The following is an 18,330-nucleotide window of genomic DNA, read 5'->3' on the forward strand; positions in this document are numbered from 1 at the left end:
GATACAGAAATTTGGGGTTGTAGGTTTAATCAAGGTCACAGGCAGTGTTAGAAAGCAGGTTCAGTGTCATGGGATATGATGGGAGATGAAGTGCAAGATATGAACATATAATTTGTATGCACATGCTACAAAGGAGCAAACTGTGTGCAGTCAGTGCAGCCAGGCTAAGAGGCTTAGCCAGGAGCACATTAACATTCCCAGCCACTTAGAAATTCCTCACATTTTTGTTGATCCTCAGCAGCATCCTGGGATCACCCAGGAAATTACAAGTGACTTGAAAAGTGAAGGGACAGATTAATTTTCTGTGTCACCCTATTCCTAGTCTTTCTGTCCAAGTAGGTAACTTGCTTGGAAGGAAGACAAGGAAACCCTGCAATGTTGGAACTTTCATTTGGCAATCACAGTCCATGCTGGAGGAAACAGTTCAGAATATAAATGAGAGGAAACTTCCTCACCTCTGCAGGGTCTCCTTTGTATGAATGCAGAGACAAAGGATATATAAAATAAAGCCTTATTACCTTTACCTCAGCAGAGATTTTCATTGTTAGTCTTCATAATCTGAAGATAACACAAACTGAGCTGCCAGAGATGTGCAGCTCTTTGAACCTTGAAGAGCAGATGCTGGAGGACACTGAGTTCTGCATGTGCTGCATAGAAAATTCATATTTCCTATGTGTCACTTAGGTATGTCAGAGGCATGTAAAAATGCACGTGAAAATATAATTGTGTTTCTTGGCAGGGGCTGGAAAACAAAAAAGTCAAATATAAGAGTGGATGCAGAAGCCCGAGCCAAGGAGGTGATAAAGGAGGACTATCAGAAACTGGGTCCAACAAAGTGAGTTGTAAAGTTGGGATAGAAATGAAAAAGAAATGAAGTGGGTTTGGAAATATCCTGTCTTAAGAGTGGAGGACTATGGGGAATGGAACTTTTTAAAGAAAATTATACCTGTATTTCTACTCAGTCTGTTTGTAACCTGCTGAACTTTGCTTTTTGCGTGCTCCAGCCTCCTCACCTTTGCTAGCATGAATAACTGCAAATAGCAGCTTGCACTCAAATCTTCTGAAGAACAACATTCCTGTTACAGAGGGAATTCATGCTGTGTTGTTTAATTAATCTTTATGATTTTTCTACTCCAGGAACAAACCCAGTTCTGTGTGTGTTAGGTGCTAACCAACACAGGCTGGATTTCAAAGGTTTGTGCATAGCTGTCCTGCAAAGCAGGAGGTGTTTGCTGAGAAGGCTGGTGAATCATATTATGGATATGAATCATATGGATTGTGGATATACTTTAAGAAATCTTGAAGCTCAGAGAAAGTATACAGAAAGAAGTCAGATCCATGCCATGGAACAAATTATTTTTTCTGAATAATTCCCTCAACTATGCTAGTCAAGTGAGGAAAGTAAAAGCTGGTACAAACTGCCATGATGGGGATTATATTTTGGAGTAAGACACCAGCAGAAAGAAACATGAGTTTTAGACTTCTGAGAAATGCCAAAAAAAGGAGGAAGTAGGAAAAGCTGAGTATCTCCAGAAACCATCCACTGATATTTTGGGCAGCCAAGGCAACTAAAGATCATTGAAACTGCAGGGTTTATCCTTAAATGGTCTGTGCTTCCCTATCTGTAAAATAATATTTTCATACTCAGGGCAATGCTGTGAATATCCAGCGATGTTTGTGTCGTGCTACCGACATTGTAATTATTTCTGTTGTGTGGAACATGGAGTGGTTCTTCAAAGACAGCTCCCTGTGCCTGTGCTGTAAATGAAAGAAATTGGTTTATTTGTTCCATTCAGTACATTATCGAGCAGCCTGCAAAATGTCTCTGAAAGAATCAAAGTCCCACTTTGAGGTCTAGGAGTGGGAAAGTGCATTAAGCTGAGCTCTACCAATTTGATTAGCACCCCCATAACTAAAAATCAACTCGAGCAGCCTCTTCCCAAGGGCTTATATGGCCTTGCTTGTGCTCAGAGAGATTTTAAATAGAATTTCGAGGCATCATCTTAAACCTTGGTTAAATCTTAACTCCACTAGATACTTAGTGAATGATATTGCCTTTTACCTGCTGTTTGTCATGTGTCTAAGGGACAGTGTTTAGATTCTGACCTTGGAGGAATTTGTTCCTGCTGTCTCATGTATGATTTGAATCTCAATCATCCTTTTGTATTGCTTGAGCTGCAGTGCCACCATCCCTGGCTGCCATCCTGGAGGGACAAGGTCAGAGGAATGACCATGGAGCTGCTGGGCTCTTCCTCTCTGCCACACCCAGAGGGTTTCAACCTTGCATCCAACTGTTGTCACATTCCTGATCCCCATCTTGCCTCTCCTTAATGTCTTCCAATAAGAGAGTATTGCTGGCAAACACCAGTATTTGAAAATAGATTTGCAATCTGTTCCAATGTTTCACTGTAGCTGTTTTTAGAAAATCAGCCTGACTTCTCAGCCAAGATGCTGCAGCAGGAGCTGGATACTTGTTCTAGCTTGGATCCACCCCATCAGCATTTTAACCTCATTTTTTTTTCATTTCAGGTTTGCAGAACAGGCAATTTTCTTCTTCTTCTGTCTGTTTGCAATCATGCTGTTCTCCAGGGATCCCAAATTCATTCCAGGTTGGGCCAGCTTGTTTGCACCAGGGTAAGACTTTATTTTCATTCCACTCTGCCATTTTGCAGTAACATTTCCGAATTATTGACATTCCTGAGTTTCTGATTGTGTTGCTTAACAGTATTACTCAGGTTTCCTGGAATAAATTAACTGAGCATCAAGTAGCAGAGCCAATGTTGCTTTTTCTCTCCCCTAGAGGAGGTGCATGAAGCTAGTGGGAAGTTGTGATGTGTCTGTTTGAGGCCATCCCTAGGATTTAATGCTGGGAATGCTGTTTATAGGTATATTTACAGTGAAATACTGAGTTCTCTAGTCAGTCCACTGATTTCACTGGGATCTGAAGACTGAAGAAAGATGGCAGGAGCTGATTCCAAGTGCTATCCTGTCTGTTTCCCGAGTTTGTGTCCCCTGTGACAACCATACCTTGTGAAGATGAATAGATACAGCAGTTAGGGAATGCTACAGCTCAGAGAGGGTGTTGTTATTTCTTTAAAGAAGAGACCTTCATTGTTTTGTGGGTTTTTAAAAAACAAAATCCTAGTTTGATAAATGGATAAATGTTTCCTTAATATAACAAAGTAGTTATGGACCTTTTCCTCATCAGTTAGTAACTCCTTAAATCTCACACATGCTTAAGCTTTTTACTGGATGGAGCCTGGCCTTCACCTGAGAGTTTGAGCATTTTGCAAAGAGCTCATATAAATAAGATGGTTTGGGCTCTGTCTCTCTTCGTCCCTGCATCAGGCTGAGAAAACTTGTCCCTATAACTCTGCAATCAGAAAACCAGAACATGAGTGTGGAGGGGATTAGATCTTGGTTTTTACTTTTGTAGAGCAGCTTTTCTGGGGGGTTCACAGCCCATGGTGGAAATGTAGCTCGACAGGGAATTAAAAAAGAAAAGTGAACAACAAGCTTTGTTCAAACCTGATGGAAACTTGTAATCTTCTTTGGTAAATCCCTGTTCTCATAAACTTTGTAATTCTACAGGCTTGTGCTTCTTACAAGTGTTTTTGCTGCTTTTGGACAGGTTTATCTCAGATGCAGTTACGGGAATCACCATTGTGATTATACTGTTCTTCTTCCCTTCACAAAAACCTTCCTTCAGGTGGTGGTTTGACTTGAAAGGTGAGTAGGAGACCCCTCCAGGCAGGGACTCTGTGCTTGCCTGTGTCCTGGCAGGGCAGGCATGGAGCAAGAAGCAATGGTCTCTCCCCTTGGAGCTGCAGCAGCAGCACTGGCTGTGTGGAGCAGTGTGGCCTGAAGGTGCCATTTGACCCTAAAGTGGCTTTTTTTTTTTTTTTTCCTGAAGTACCAGCAGAGGTTTAGCAGTCACTGCCCTGCTGCTGATGGCAGGAATGACTCAGTTGCTCATGTAGCTGTCAGGGTTGATGCCATGGTGGGATGAAGTGACCTGAAATGGGTGTTCATTTACCATGGCAGACCTGATGGTGGAACAGAGGTTTGGTGTTTGACTTCCCAACAGCTCCTGTCCTTCAAGGGGAGCATGCACCTCTGAGAGAGCAGAGCTGGGCTAGTTGTCTATTCTCAGATAAGGTGCACTTCCTCAGTTTCTAGAATAATTTAGAATTTGAACTCCCAAAGCTCAAACTCTCCAGCAGGTTTTGAAGTCTTGGGTCAGTCTTCTTGAGTAGCAATGAAATACAAATTTTAATTCATAAACCACTTGAAATAAGAGATAATCTGTATGTGGAGAAGTAGCTGATGAAGGACCTTTGTAGATGATGGAGCTTTGCCTGGGCTCTGTGGGAACAGAATAGCAGCTGCTCTGAGTCATGCACATTTGTTGTGTTGTCCATACACAGGAGGATGTTTAATCAGGCCTCCTGTGGATAAAATATTTGCCCTTTTCAACAGAAAATTTCAGCCCCATTAGTGCATCCTTCCATACAACAGAGCTCACTTTATCACATATTAAGAAATGGCTTTTAGGGGAGATGAGCTCTTCGCTGTAAAACTCACTGGCTGTTGAATGACAAATGGGTAATTAATAACATCTTTGGAATTCAGATGGCTGAAAATTTCCTCGTTCTATGGACTCCATCTCTTGAAGACAATGTTTATGTCTGTTACAGAGAGAAAATTAACCCGATATTAAATATTAAGAAAGCCTCAAAGAAGACTTTATTATATATATATATATATATATATATATATATATATATATATGTATATTTAAAAAAAAAATTTTTTTTACATCCGATTCTAAGTTAAATGTTCCTTTAGTTGGCTACCTCAAGACACTCCATGTGTGTGTTTGATCAGCAGCTCCTGGTCAGTGAGCTCCAGCACTGCTGTCAGACTCATGCTACCATTCAGGCAGGACATGACTGATGCTCCTCTTCGGGTGGGTGTTTGACACAGCCCTTTCCTCTTTGTCCAGCACCAAACACAGAGACCCAGCCCTTGCTGACTTGGAGGAAGGCCCAGGAGACCGTGCCCTGGAACATCATCCTGCTGCTTGGAGGAGGCTTTGCCATGGCCAAGGGCTGTGAGGTGAGGCCCATGTGGCATCACCCTGCCCAGCAGGGTTGGATTTTATCAGGGTGTCACTTGGCGTTCTCATTTGGCTTTGGAAAACTTGTATCAGTGGAGTCATCACACTCACAGGACATTTCTCAACTCCGAGTGACAGCAATACACAGCAGATAACTAAGGAGGCTACGACTCCTTGCCAGCTGCTTGCTGTGAGATGCCCTGAGGACAAGTTCTAGGAGAGGACCAGGTCCCCTGCAGGGATGCAGGAGGATGACTGCTGTTTTTACTCTGCCCTTCTGCAGGAGTCTGGCTTGTCTGTGTGGATAGGAGGGCGTCTGCATCCCTTGGAGGGTGTGCCACCCCCCGTGGCTGTCATCCTCATCACGGTTGTCATCGCCTTGTTCACGGAGTTTGCCAGCAACACTGCCACTATTATCATCTTCCTGCCTGTCTTGGCAGAGCTGGTAAGGTCCTCCCATGGCAAGACCAGCTCGTCCTCTGCTCCCTCCTTGCCCTGCCCCTTGGGTGGGCAGGTTTGTGTTGGGTCTGTGTTGGGATAAGCTCTGGGTAATTTTCCTGCTCCTGAGCTTCAGACTCTTCAAAACCCTTGGGAGCAACAAGCCCTGTAGCATAACGTGGGCACTGAAGGATAATAATCCTTCAGATTTTGTTGTGAGAGATGTGATTATTTATCCCAGAGTGTGGGATAGGCCTGTGCACGGTGCACTGGCTATTTGCATCCTTTGATTCATCTCTTGGCAGCTCGAATCCCCAAGGTCCAATTTCTGTTCCTTTCTGGTTTTCCAGGCCATTCGTCTGAAAGTAAATCCCCTCTATTTAATGATACCAGGAACTATAGGATGCTCCTATGCATTCATGTTGCCAGTCTCAACACCTCCCAACTCAATTGCATTTTCCTCTGGACATTTGATGGTCAAGGATATGGTAAGTTCCTTTAGATAAATAAAATGACGAAAACAATCAGCCTGAGTGTTTAAAGAAGGGATTTTTCTGTCCTGTTAGTACTTCAATATGTAGTGAAATGAGAAGACAGAAGTCTGATACTGTTCTCAACAGTGTTTGAAGTTACAGGATGGGAGGAGCTTGTATGAAGTTGAAATTTGGAGCCACCATGGCTCCAAATGGTGACAAAAGTGGTCTTGAATGTGGTCAGCATTCCCCAGCCCCTTGTCCTGTTCCTCTAGTGCCAGTAGCTCAACTTTCATAGGTTTCTGGATGCAGGAAAATTTCCCCAGCTCCGTGAATAAATTTTATGAGTAAAATTAGGCTTAGTCCCAGTTCCTGCTCGCATTCCTGAGGCTAAACAGATGTTAATGTTTTTGATGGATCAAAGCTTGGTAAGCAGCTGCAGAATGGCCTTTGTGGCTTTAAGCCTGCTTAAAATGTTCCTAATATTAGCAGCAATTATATTCCATTTTTATAATGTTTGCATTCAAATAACTTCGTGCTTCACATGCTGTAGATGTCCAGTCTAAACTCAACAGCTGTCTTTGTATTTCTTTTGTAGGCAAGAACTGGGTTACTCATGAATCTTATGGGAGTTCTGCTTCTTAGCTTGGCTATGAACACATGGGCCAAGAGCATCTTCCAGCTGGGGACCTTCCCTGCATGGGCCAACATCCATGCAGAAAATGCCACCTCACTTCTGACAGCTGTAGAAAATGTCACTTTAAGTGCACTAAATAAAATATGAACAAAGCCACCCCCGGGGAAGGACTCGCTCACTTAGGCCTGGGGCACTGGAATCATCAGAGCTTGCACAGGAGGAAAAGCCACGTGGCTGCTCACACTGTGTGGGACCTTCTGGTTTAATTTTATTTTTAGAAATTCTGGTCAGTGTCACAACATCCGTTTGTTATTTTCTCTGGAGATCTTTCCCCACCTTTTGCAGGTACAAATCTGACTCTCCCAGAGTCCTTCTGTCACAGGTGGTTGTTAACTGGACAACCTGTAAGCATGGAGCATCTTTGGGTAGATGCCTGTCCCCCCATGAGAGCTGACGAGCCTTGCTGCTCTAGCTTCTGATACCCTACCTCGTTTTGGAAAGCAGCCCTGGCAGCAGGGTGGAGGCAACTGGATTATTTATGTGCAACCCAATGTGAGTGAGTGTATCAGAATCTGCCCGGGGAGAAGGCAGCGTGGCCAGGTGCTTCTGGCAGGGTGTGAGGCTGGGGTCCCAATGCCACCTCATGAGGAATTCTCTCGTGGAGGATGAAGAGAATTTCCTCAGGTTTGTGTGTGAAGGGGTGACTCAGGAGATGTGTCGGCAGGACTCGGTGCATTGCTCCATGCTTTGGAAACTGGAAGGCCACAGTTTGTTTCCAAACATGTTCAATGTTTTGGAAACCTGGGACAGCGATTGCTGCCTGGTTCTTTGCACTGAGTACAGGGACGGGGGTTTGGGACCAAATTAATTTCTGACGTAACTTTGGACATTGGTGGTGTTTCACCATTGGTAACTGTGGCCAGTCTTAGGTTTGTGAGATTGACTCACTCACAAATGACCCGCTGAGTCACAGGTCAGTGGACAAGATGCATTGGAATATTATTGACCTTTCTTAAAAATAGGCTTTGATTCTTAACGTCTTTTTTAATCAGATTGCTTGGGTACTTTCAATGAAAGCATTGCAAATTGACAGTGATTTTAATCACCAGTTTATCTGATTATTTTTATTTTATTTTCTGTAAGAATATAAAATATTAAACTTAAATCATCAGTCATTGAAATAGATGATTGAATGATAAAAGATCTGATTCTTGCTTTATGGAAGGTGAGTGACTGGATCCCTGTGCTGGGACTGGTTTCTCTGACAATGTAAACTGGTGGAGCTGACAAGATGAACTGGCCTGGGGTATGGATCCAGTGCATCCCCCTGCTCCTGAGCTGCTGATAACCCCCAGGGCCAGGTGGGAGGGCTGGCAGGGAGATGTTCACCAGCCACAGCTGCTGCTGCACGGGTTACCCTGTGGGGGTTACCTTGGGGTGATGTGGCAGGTGGGAACTCGAGGGGGTTGAACTGAAATCACCAAAACCAATTGAATGTGGAACTTTGATCATCAAGTTACAAAAAAAAAAAAAAATCCTTAATGTTCCAACAAAATCCTTAATGATTGTGGAAAACTTAAAATAAAGCACGTTGGTTAGCACATCACATGGTCCTGTTTGCTCTGTAGTTTGAGGGGAGAAAAGCAAAGCCCGAGCCTCCCCCTGCTCCAGCTTCATCCCTGATTTGGGCAGTGGCTCCCCAGGAGGGCAGTGCAGTCCTGTTAAGCAGCAGAGCAATGGGAAAACCCCTGGCCCAGCATCTCAGGGCAGCTCTGCCAAAGAGCCTTTGAGCATCCCCCAAATCCCTGTTCTGCTTGGCTGTGCTGGGCTTAGGCACTGTCGTTCTGCTTGCACGCTCCTCATCATGATTTAGCAAAGATGGGCTGAATGGGAAGGGAAAATTGCTCCCTGCAGTTTGCTTTCTCAGCCAGCTGTCTGTGAACAGCACGGGATTGCTGTCCTGGTCCAGGGAACAGGGATGAGGGAACAGGCTGTGCCCGTAGGTGCTGCAGGAAGGAGCCCTGCAGTCCCACTGCCCTGAGCCACCTCTGCTGCTGCAGGGAATCCTCATCAGCCACTGGACAGAGCTGCCTCTGTCCCTGCAGCCTGGAGCATAGGCAGCAAGGGCTTTGGGATCATCCAGTTCTGAAGGGTAACATCCAGGCCAGCTCCCTTGCAGATGCTGGGCTCACAGCTGTGTTTATGGTCTCAGCTCTGACTTGGTGCATCCTTGGTGATTGAATCCAGGATGGTTTTCCTTGGGCTTGAAAGCTGAGCTGAGACCACAGAGTTTGTGTAGAAGTCTCCAAAAATCACCTCCAGTGTCCTGGCATGCCTGTGGCACTGTCTATCCAGGGATCAGGAAGTATTTCACAAATGCAGCCAGGGCAGGGTTGTGATCTCTGTGCCAAAATGAGAAACTGAGGCACAGAGGGGACCAGTGACTTACTCAAGGTCCACAACGAGGCCTGGGAAAGGTGTAAGAAGCACCTGGATCCTAAAGCTCTTTAGTCCAAGACCTGTTTGCCAGCTCTGTCAGCATCCCCTGTGTTTCCCAGGGCTCCCCAGAGGATCTGATTTAAGGCATGTGGACAACAGCATTCCCTTTTAAAAGAGCACTACCTGCTCTTTTATACCCAGGCATCTGTGAGACTAGGACTAGTCTGGCATGCTTGAGTTTTAATTAATTTTTTAAGCAGAGCTTTTAAGATTTAGTATTTCTGGGGTTCACAGGTGAAGAGGCCTGCATGAATAATTTCTGATTCCATTTGCTGCTGCTAGTACTAAGATTTGCCAAAAGCAGCTTTTAATGGCAAGTCAACCCCATTCGTCTTGAAGGGTCTGTGATACTTGTAGAGATATGAAAATTCCCAGGAAAGGGTATTTCAAGTGCTGTAGTGACCTTCTGTAACTTTGACTGTGTTATTTTAAAGGAACTTTGCTTGCCTATGCACCGTTTCTCTAGGAATGTAAAAATCCAACATCACAAAAGCCATTCACATTAGCAGCCTCCTTGTGAATTTTAATTAACAGGAAATGCCACTCACGCATTGAAATTCAACATCCAGAATATCTCTGCTTTACTCCTTTGATGTTCCCCATCCAGTCCTGGACCACCATCCATATGTTCTCCTGAGACACTCGGAGGAAAATAATTTTGGTTTATTTATTGTAGGAAAGCATTTTGTCGTTGTCTTTTATCCCAGAAGCATTCAAGCTGCTTTACAAACTGTTCACACGGAGGAGCTCTCTGTGTGTCCTTACAGCAGGGAGCTCTGGTCCTTACATTCCAGAGCTGTGCTCCTCAGTTTGCACTCAGCAGCCATGCTGGAATTTCAGGAGAGGCAGGGAAAGAGTCATGAAACAAAAGAAAGTCCAGCATAATAGGGAATTCAATTATTACAGGTTAAATAGTCTTGGTTCCCTGATCACATTTATCCCTTCAGGATTTTGCTGAGGTTTTCCTATATTTCTGTAGTAGTAACCTAAGAAGAGATGATCTGGCTCTGTATTACTGTAAGTCATTCATTTGCAAGTGATTTTAACAAAAAAAGAATCACCCCTAATTAGTTAATCTTTCCTACACCCTCAATTTCTCAAATGGGTAGAATAACATGATCAACAGGTGCTGATGATACTTCCATGGAGAATTATTTTCAAAGTTAAATCATTCAATTTTAGCCCTTCATTCATCTTCTTTCTCCAGCCATTTTCTTAAGCTATATAGAACATTTACCCCACCCTCTGCCTGGGGTACAGCATTGTACCCCCTTCCACCCCTGTCACCATGACAAGGTGACACTGTCACCACGGGTTGAACTTGCAGGTGTCTTGGCACAGGCCCACCCCAAACACTGCAGTCTGCACTCAGACCTGAGTTTAAAACCTCTGTCCTGGTGGGTACAAGCTCAGGGCTCATCCCTAGTCCAGGTAAAGCCAGGCTCTGCTTCCTGGCAGTGATGCCAATGGAATCCTCTGCTGTCTCACAGTTCCAGCAAGCTGCTCACAGGCATGTGGGGCTCGGTTTCCTCCTGTCGTGCTAAAAAGTCAAAATTAGTGATGTTAGAAAACTTTAGAGCTTGAGCTCGACAGAGACTGGAGCTTGTCAGGAAATCAAATTATTTTTCTACCATCTGGAAACGACATGGGATAGGAAAAGGCACCTTGGAGCATCCCGGGAGGACACAGTGTTCCTCCTTAGAACTCTCCCAAGCACAGTATTTTTTTTCATAACCAAAATGAGCCAGACCTCAGGGTCCTCGGGCAGAGTGTGACCACAAGATGTCACAGTTGCTTCACTGCCATGTAGGGTCCTGCCTTTCCCGTGTCCCAGTCCTGCCCCTTTCCCACTCCCAGGTATCCCTATGAACACACACACTGGTGTTTGGTTTTTTTGCTGCTGTGTTTTGTTTGTTGGGTTTTTGTGTTTTTTTTTTTTTTTTTGGCAAAGCATGTGTTTGTTCGTTGTGTTCTGGGGAAGGTTAGGCATTTAGGTTAGGTTCCTAGCTCATTTACAGATGGTATAAAATCGAAGTTACCCCACATTTATGCCCTTGCTGTAGGTCCAGCTGGCAGACAACAATTTTGACTAGAGTCAGAGGAAAAAAAATCTAAGTATGACTGCAAACAAACACTTCTTGGTGCTGCCAGAGTTACTGCTCAGTGTCCCCACAGACCTCAGGTGCCTTTGCCAGATGGTGTAGCAGACTCAGAAAACACCACAATATTGTGGACTTGAGAGGTTTCTGTTCTTTATAGCCTATTGCTAAATTTATTTCTTTTTCTGCCCCAGAAAGCTGCTTGTGTAGCCTGGATGGGGTCCCAGGGGCTGATGCTAATATCAGCTCACTCTGAAGTAGAGTGAGGGAGGAGTTTAGTCGTAGCAGAAGCTGATGAGCCTTGCAGGATCCAGCTATGGGTCTTTTGGGTTAGTCCCTTATAGAGTGCACATTGAATTCAAGACCTAATTCATGGCCTGTGCAAGCCATTGCTATGGATGCTCCAAACAAACAGCACTTTCTTTCCTGCCCGCCTGGCTGGTGCCTCTTCCCTGCTGGAGCCAGGCAGAGCTTCTCCTCTGGCCCCTGTGCTCCAGGGAACCAGGAGGAAAGCTTTGCTCCACCAGCCACACAGGAAAAACAAAAACCCCCAGCTATGAAAGCAGAGCTGTTGAGTGGAGCAGCAAGGGCACAAGGGATTGGTGCCTGCAGGAAGGGCAGAGGAAGGGGGCAGAGGTTTGCTCGTCATTCCTTGTCCTCCAGTGCCTGCCGTGGTCCAGCCATGTCCCCCCTCCTCTCTCGGGAGGGCAGAGCCTCACGTGCTTTGTCCCCAGGGGTGGTTGGGACAGGGCTGACCTCCAGCCCTTTGCCCTTTCCCACCCAGGGGAGCATGAGAACATCCCGGGGGCCCCGCAGCTCCCAGCTGGAGGGAGGGCTTGGCTTGGGCCAGCAGGTCCCCGTAAGGATGGGCTCAGTGGCAGCTGGGTGAGCTGTGTCACCTTTGCCCACAAATGCTGGCTTAGCATGAGAGTGTCTGGGCAAGGGGCAGGTTTGGTGGGAGCCAGGGAAGGCTCCTGTAACCCCTGAGCTCATAACCGAGGAGCAAACACCGTGGCTGGTCCTCATCCCCAGGTGAGCAGGTTTGGTGGCTGGAGCTCTGCTGGGCACATCCTGGAGGCCAGGCAAGCTGGGAGCTGCACATCCTGGCCTGTACATCTGGGAGCTTCTCAACAGTTTGGGAATCCTGACTGTGGCTGGGTTTTCTCTCAGTGGATTTTCTGGCTATAAGGAATTCAGAAATGTTCAAGATTAAAACTTCCTCTTTCTCTGCTAGGACTGTGAGCTGAGCCTTGAAGCTGTTTGTGAACTCTGCACACAGTTTCAGCAGGGAGCAGCAGCCTGTCAGAGCAGATGAGCAGTTACCAACTGGGATGCTGGATCCTCTGTGCCCTTTGTGCCATGACTGATGTCTGAAAGAGGAAAAGATCCCCTTAGCTCTGACAGATGCCAGCCCTGCCTGCTGCTTGCTGGTGGGCAGTGTGAGGAGTAGTCATCTGATTTCCCCACAAGGAATGATGACACCCCAGGTTCCATATGGTCCTTGTTCCATCCTCGTCAGCCCATGTGACTGTTTTTTTTTTCAGCTATGTGTCATTAAAATAAGCCTTCTCTGCAATAAGAGTAAGAGCAGAAAAAGTGTGAAGCCCAAGCAGTTCTGTGCGTCCTGGCACTGTTCTGTAGTGCTGTTATTCCCTGGGCTTCACTCACCAGGTTTTGCACACTTCAGGGATTGCCAGTGTTGCTGATCTGAATTGCCTTAGAACATCCTGGGTTTTGTGTCCTGGCTCTCTGGTGCTGCCTTGGTTTCCTGCCCTGCCTCTCCCAACAGCCACGTCCAGGACCCTCTCTCAGAGCAATAAGGCACTGGAACATGGAAAGTTTTTGGGCAAGTCTGAGGCACCTCACTGCCACTGGGTATGTAGAGTCAGCTTTAATCCCTCTCTTTCTCTCTGTCTTGATAGCTGTTGTATGGCTTTTCCACAGAAAACCCCCTTTCCTAGTTAAAATTGGCCCTCAAAGGATAACTGAGGCTGCTGTTCAACAGTGGGAGACAGGGATTGCCTGGCTGGGTTTAACCCTTGGGACAGGCTCTTCTCCCCTTTTCTGGTTTCTGGAGAGCTATTCCAGATATGAGGCCTGAGAAATTATATTCTTTCCCAATTTATTTAAATAGCTTTATGAGACATTTCATCCTGTCTGTAGTGGCCAAATTCTTGTCCTTGGAGAATTCCTCTGGCACTTTAGCTCCAGTGTGACAATGTTTTCTCTGTTTGTCACCCTTAAACATGTAGATTTGTGTTTGGCCTCCTCTTAATAGGCAGGGAGAGCACCACACAACTGCCTCCTGTCCATGTAGCACCTTTGAAATACGGAGCTGGTCTAATCATTTCCACAGAAGCCAGTTGCCTCCTCTTTCCCCTCCAACATCCTCTGCATAAGCACTAAAGCCTCAACCACTGCCAATGAGGTGGCCCCTCAGAATGAGTCTATTATGGTTTTTATAGAATAACACAATGTTTTCCCGTGCTTGCATTAGTAGAGGAGCAGTTGCATCGTACTTAGTATTTATTTTTCAATAAATGCCTTGAACTTCCCCGTCCTGTTGCTGCCAGGGGAGATCTCAGCCCCAGCTACTCAGGGAAGTTAGCAGGGAAGTAGAGAAGGGTGAGACCAGAGTCACTCAGGAAAGGACAACATAAAACCCTGTAAGTGATCATCTCAAGAAAGCCCCTAATCAGTATTTATGAACTTCTTCTGCTAACACCCAGGTACTTGTTCTGTTCCCAGGATGAGAGCCCGTGTTTACTGTGAAGACTTTCTGTTCCCAAAGGTGCACAGAACTATGGCAGAGCTGTGGTGGATTTACTCCAAACCTGTCCCAGCAGATGGCAGAGAGCTATGGACCTTGTTTCTGCAGTGTTCCTGCATTACAGTAGTGATTGGAGGCCTTTTTTACAACTGGATGTTTGCTTCCCTGGAGTACTCCTGGCACCTCTCTGTTGCCATGGCCATCTCCTTCAGTCCACTCCTTCTCCTGACTCTCTTTCTGGTGCATCCTGCCCGTTGTGTCTTCAGCATGATCATGCCCACCTTAGGCACCAAACAGGGCAGGAAGCTTCTCTTCTCCACCTGCATCATGATTGCAGTGGTGAACATAACACCCAACATCATAAGCAACATTAAAACCATACTGCAGGTCATTAAGTGCATCTCCAAGAATTCCTCTGACAGCCTTTTGAACTCAACTGCTCTGCTAGAGACAGTTTCCTGGGAGTTTGGAGATGCAATCCAAGAAACCATTCATTCCATTTATAAGCCTATGAATGGACATTTTCGCTTTTCATTGCTTCAGAACAGCTCCTTGATTTACCAAAAAATGCACCTTGCTGGTGAGAAAATTAGCAGAGAGTTCTTGTCTGTTGAGGTACTGGTCAAAGACTCTGTACGAGTAGCCAACAGACTGGCTGCTGGTTTCTTCATGCTCTATCTCTGTTTTGAATCCACCTGGTATTTGAAAAATTATCTCACCAACCTCCGCTTTGACAACTTTTACATCACCAAGAAGCTGGAGCGTTTAGCCGCCGACAGAGGAGCAGCTCATCTCTTGGTGGGCTCCTCCAAAAAACTCATCCGCCCAAGAGGCTTGAAGCTGTCCTGGGAAGAAGTGGTGCTGTGCCTCGTGCAAGCCATGGTGGTCACCGTGGCCCTGATGCTGATGCTGGTGGTCGTGGCCATGGACCACTTTGCGTTCAGCGTGGCAGGCACGGCGGTGACAAAGGCAGCTCAGTTCTCTGCAGTGCCTGTCACCCTCAACATCAAATACAAGGTGAGTGCTGGGGTGTCCTGCCCTGCCCTGCCCTGTGTGGGGACCCCACTCTGTGTCCCTTCAGGGAGGTGGTGGTGGGGATTGCAGTCTTTGTACTCTTATTTACACAATCCTGACTTCCCTCCCCAGCAGTCAGCTGGATGAGCAACAGGCTTTGGGGGAGGAGGCAGTGGCACAGCCTCAGTTGCTCCCCTCAGTGCATCAAATAGCAGCAGACACACTCTGCAAGTTACAGCCCCTAGGGAGCTTGGAGGGGAGCAAACAGTGCCTCATGCTGCAAAGACACTGCTAGACCAGGCGTGGATGTCCCTGAGCAAGGTGGAGGAATGGGAGTGCCTTGGACACTGTCCCCCCACTGCAGAGTGCGTGCAAGTTAAAAAGGAAGGGGAAGCTATGAAAACTGAGAATGACTCCTCATCCTATTGCACAGGCTGTTTCCTCAGTAGAAATCCCTGCTTGCTGGCTTTGTTGTCACCCTCTGCAATCCTTTCCACAAACCCTCACAGTTTCTGTTGCAATATTCTTGGGCTTGGTATTTTAGCTTCCCTCTTCTGCCGCACAGCCTGCCTCCTTCCCCAGCTCCAGGATCCTTAGTGCAGATATCTGCTTATGATGGATTTACAGGAAAATAGTCAGGCTTAGAAAAAGCCTCTAATATTCAGATATTCAGCCACTAATGCCACAGTGTGAATGGTATCTTTCACCATAAATCTCATACAGTGAATGCTGTTATGATGTGTGTAGCAGTGGATGAAGATGACAGGTAGGACTGGCTCTCACCCTGCCCAGTACTCAGTGCCTACACATCACACTGTTACTCAGCCTGATCACACACTTCAGTGTCCTTCTCTTAGTGCTGGAACAGTGATTCCACACCCCTAGGCAAATGCTTCTGTAGTAATCAGTTGATTTTGGTTTCTTCACACACCATTTACATTTTAACTCTCCTTATTTCAGGTTGAAATAGGGATCACACCCTTTCTATTCAAAGTTTTCGGGCGTCCTTCTGAGGAATTACTGCTCGGGGACTTCAACAAGACCTACCACCATTCTCTGGTCTTCAGCTCTGCCAGCTGCAGGATCAGCCCTCCCACACCTCCCAACCCCTCTGTGCTGCTCGTTGTGGGGCTGCTCTTCTGCATCCTCTACAGCACCGTGTTCCTGGAGACCTACGCGCGCCGCCTGTGCCGGGACATCGCTGCCTCCTTCTTCCCGAGCTGCGAGGACAAACGAGTGCTCCACCTGTACAGGAAACTGGCCAGGAGGCACAGGAAGGACCAAAATTGTGTGAAGGGTATCAGGGATGGAAGTCAGGGGGATGTCTGACACCACAGCAGCACAGGCTTCTGCCAAAGGATCATACATTTAATTTTCCAGAGTTGGCGAAGTGTTTGGATGTGGATATTGGAGTCAGGGAAAACAGTAATGTGAGATTTCTTAGGTTACTTGAAGGAAAAGTCAAGGAAACCAGTAATGTGAGTTTTCTCAGGTTACTCAAAGGATAACAGAAAGGAAAGAATTAATAACAAAGTTGTACTTGGTGTTGTGGACATGGGCAGTGCGTGTGAGACATGTTGGTATGGTAAAAGCATGTTTACAAGAAGTGTTGCCTTCCTTGGACCCATGAGCTGATCCTATTCTTGGTTCAGTGAAGGAGTCTATAAAAACGTGTGTACTTCTACAATAAATTGCTCCTTCTGTTTTCTGGAGGAAGCTGTGTTACTGTCTTCCTTTGCCACTCTCTAGCAGACAGCGACACTTGGAGCTTGGGGAGAAAATACTAAAAGAAAAAAAGAGAAAAAGGAAGTCCAAATGTCACATTTTTGCATTAATTTGAGAAAAATGGGCTACATTTTTTTTTTAATATCTAGAAGGTCTGGAGTCAGCTATTGCATATCTGCAGCACTAGGCAAGGCTAACTGGGAAATACATGGGAGTTGGGGTCAGGGAGGAGCTCATTTACCTTCTCCACCACATCCATACTGGAAGAAGTACACACTTCGTTTCTTTTTGAGTTATACCTTCAGGCAACAAAAAGGGAAGGTCATTTGACTTGATAAATTTATTTTTCAATGAGCTTTTCTTTCAGGGTTTGTGCACAGAAACCTGGGTAGACTGGATGAATTTAGAAGTTTATTCACCAAAGAAAGTGTCACCTCAGCCTGCTGAAGTAAATTCAAGATCAATATGGCCATGAGAGGCACATCCTGGGCATGGGTGGTGGAAATCAGCACATGAGGGCTTTACAAAATCTCTTCAAAATGGTTGTTCAAAATAAAATATAAATAAAATAGCTGCAGGACCTCAGAAGAGAATGAGAACAGTCAATAAAAGTCAATTTGGATGTCAATCTCTTTTCCCAAGTAAGAAGTGATAGAATGAGAGGAATAGCCTCAAGCTGTGCCAGGAGAGGTTTAGATTTGATATTAGGAAAAAATTCTTCAAGGTTTACCAAACACTGGCACAGGCTGCCTAGGGCAGAGGTGGGGTCACCATCCCTGGAGGGATTTAAATGACACATAGATGTGGCACTTGGGGACATGTTTTGATGGTCCCTTGGCAGTGCTGGGTTAATGGTTGGACTTCATGGTTTTAAATGTTGGGTTGTTTCAAGTTCAGAAACTGTGTTATTGTATCTGAATTAATAAATGCATCACTTGGGAAACATCTGAAATGTGTTATTTTTGATAGAGAGGCAGATTGGACACCTCTGTAAGGGCAGCAGCCAGAGGAGAGGGAGATAAATCCCTGCCAGGTTAAAAACCAAGCAACTTCACAGCTTCATTTCTTCGAAGCATGTCTATTATTTTCCTCCCTTCTTCCATTAAAGTCTTCATTAAGGTAATTACTTGACATAATGCACCTCAATGAGATTAAATGACAGAAATTGAGTGGTAGCTGCTGCCAGATGAACTGCATTTTCTCATCTTCTGAGGTACTTGAAACAAGTAGGTTTGGATTATATTTTTTTAGCATCTATCTAACAAAACCCTGGTGAATTCATCTCCCCAGGTTATTTTAATGCCCTGTTGTTCTGATGATTAATCCAAGCATGTTTATGCCTCCACAACAACTGGGGGCTTTGTCATGGTGTTTTTGTAGAAAATACCCTGTTCTCTATTGTTTGGGTGAAAGCGAAAATATTTCCACTGAGCAGCTTAAATTATCTGGAGCTGGGGGTTCAAATAGCTGGGAGGAGAGAAGCCCTTCAGGCAGCAAACCTTCTGAGCAGCATGTTGTCTTCCAACAAGAACAACTGGAGAGGAGTTTTTCCTCAG

General features: G+C 45.6%; 2 protein-coding genes across 4 annotated transcripts in view; both read left to right on the plus strand.

Moving 5' to 3' along the window:
• The window catches only part of SLC13A3 (solute carrier family 13 member 3), a 31,639-nt gene extending 23,369 nt beyond the window's left edge, over window positions 1-8,270 (plus strand). For both annotated transcript variants that reach the window (XM_088174965.1, XM_088174964.1), the window contains exons 7-13: window positions 740-835; window positions 2,530-2,634; window positions 3,632-3,729; window positions 5,006-5,118; window positions 5,403-5,564; window positions 5,908-6,045; window positions 6,629-8,270. In XM_088174965.1, coding sequence (XP_088031091.1) covers window positions 740-835; window positions 2,530-2,634; window positions 3,632-3,729; window positions 5,006-5,118; window positions 5,403-5,564; window positions 5,908-6,045; window positions 6,629-6,814 — 898 coding nt within the window. In that variant the 3' untranslated portion in view covers window positions 6,815-8,270. The remainder of the gene's footprint in view (window positions 1-739; window positions 836-2,529; window positions 2,635-3,631; window positions 3,730-5,005; window positions 5,119-5,402; window positions 5,565-5,907; window positions 6,046-6,628) is intronic.
• A 3,687-nt stretch (window positions 8,271-11,957) lies between these two features.
• OCSTAMP (osteoclast stimulatory transmembrane protein) lies at window positions 11,958-16,761 on the plus strand. 2 transcript variants are annotated; one of them, XR_015807338.1, is made up of 4 exons: window positions 11,958-13,140; window positions 14,014-15,052; window positions 16,010-16,493; window positions 16,542-16,761. XR_015807338.1 is itself a non-coding variant. In XM_088174966.1 (3 exons), the coding sequence occupies exons 1-3, from the start codon at window positions 13,097-13,099 to the stop codon at window positions 16,376-16,378; spliced, it is 1,452 nt and encodes a 483-aa protein (XP_088031092.1). In that variant the 5' UTR covers window positions 11,958-13,096; the 3' UTR covers window positions 16,379-16,761. The 2 variants fall into 2 exon arrangements, 1 of the variants encoding a protein (XP_088031092.1); XM_088174966.1 differs by having other exon boundaries at window positions 16,010-16,761.
• The last annotated feature ends 1,569 nt before the right edge of the window (window positions 16,762-18,330 follow it).

Source organism: Sturnus vulgaris, chromosome 17 (genome assembly GCF_052056855.1).
Source record: "Sturnus vulgaris isolate bStuVul1 chromosome 17, bStuVul1.hap1, whole genome shotgun sequence".
Classification (NCBI taxonomy): domain Eukaryota; kingdom Metazoa; phylum Chordata; class Aves; order Passeriformes; family Sturnidae; genus Sturnus; species Sturnus vulgaris.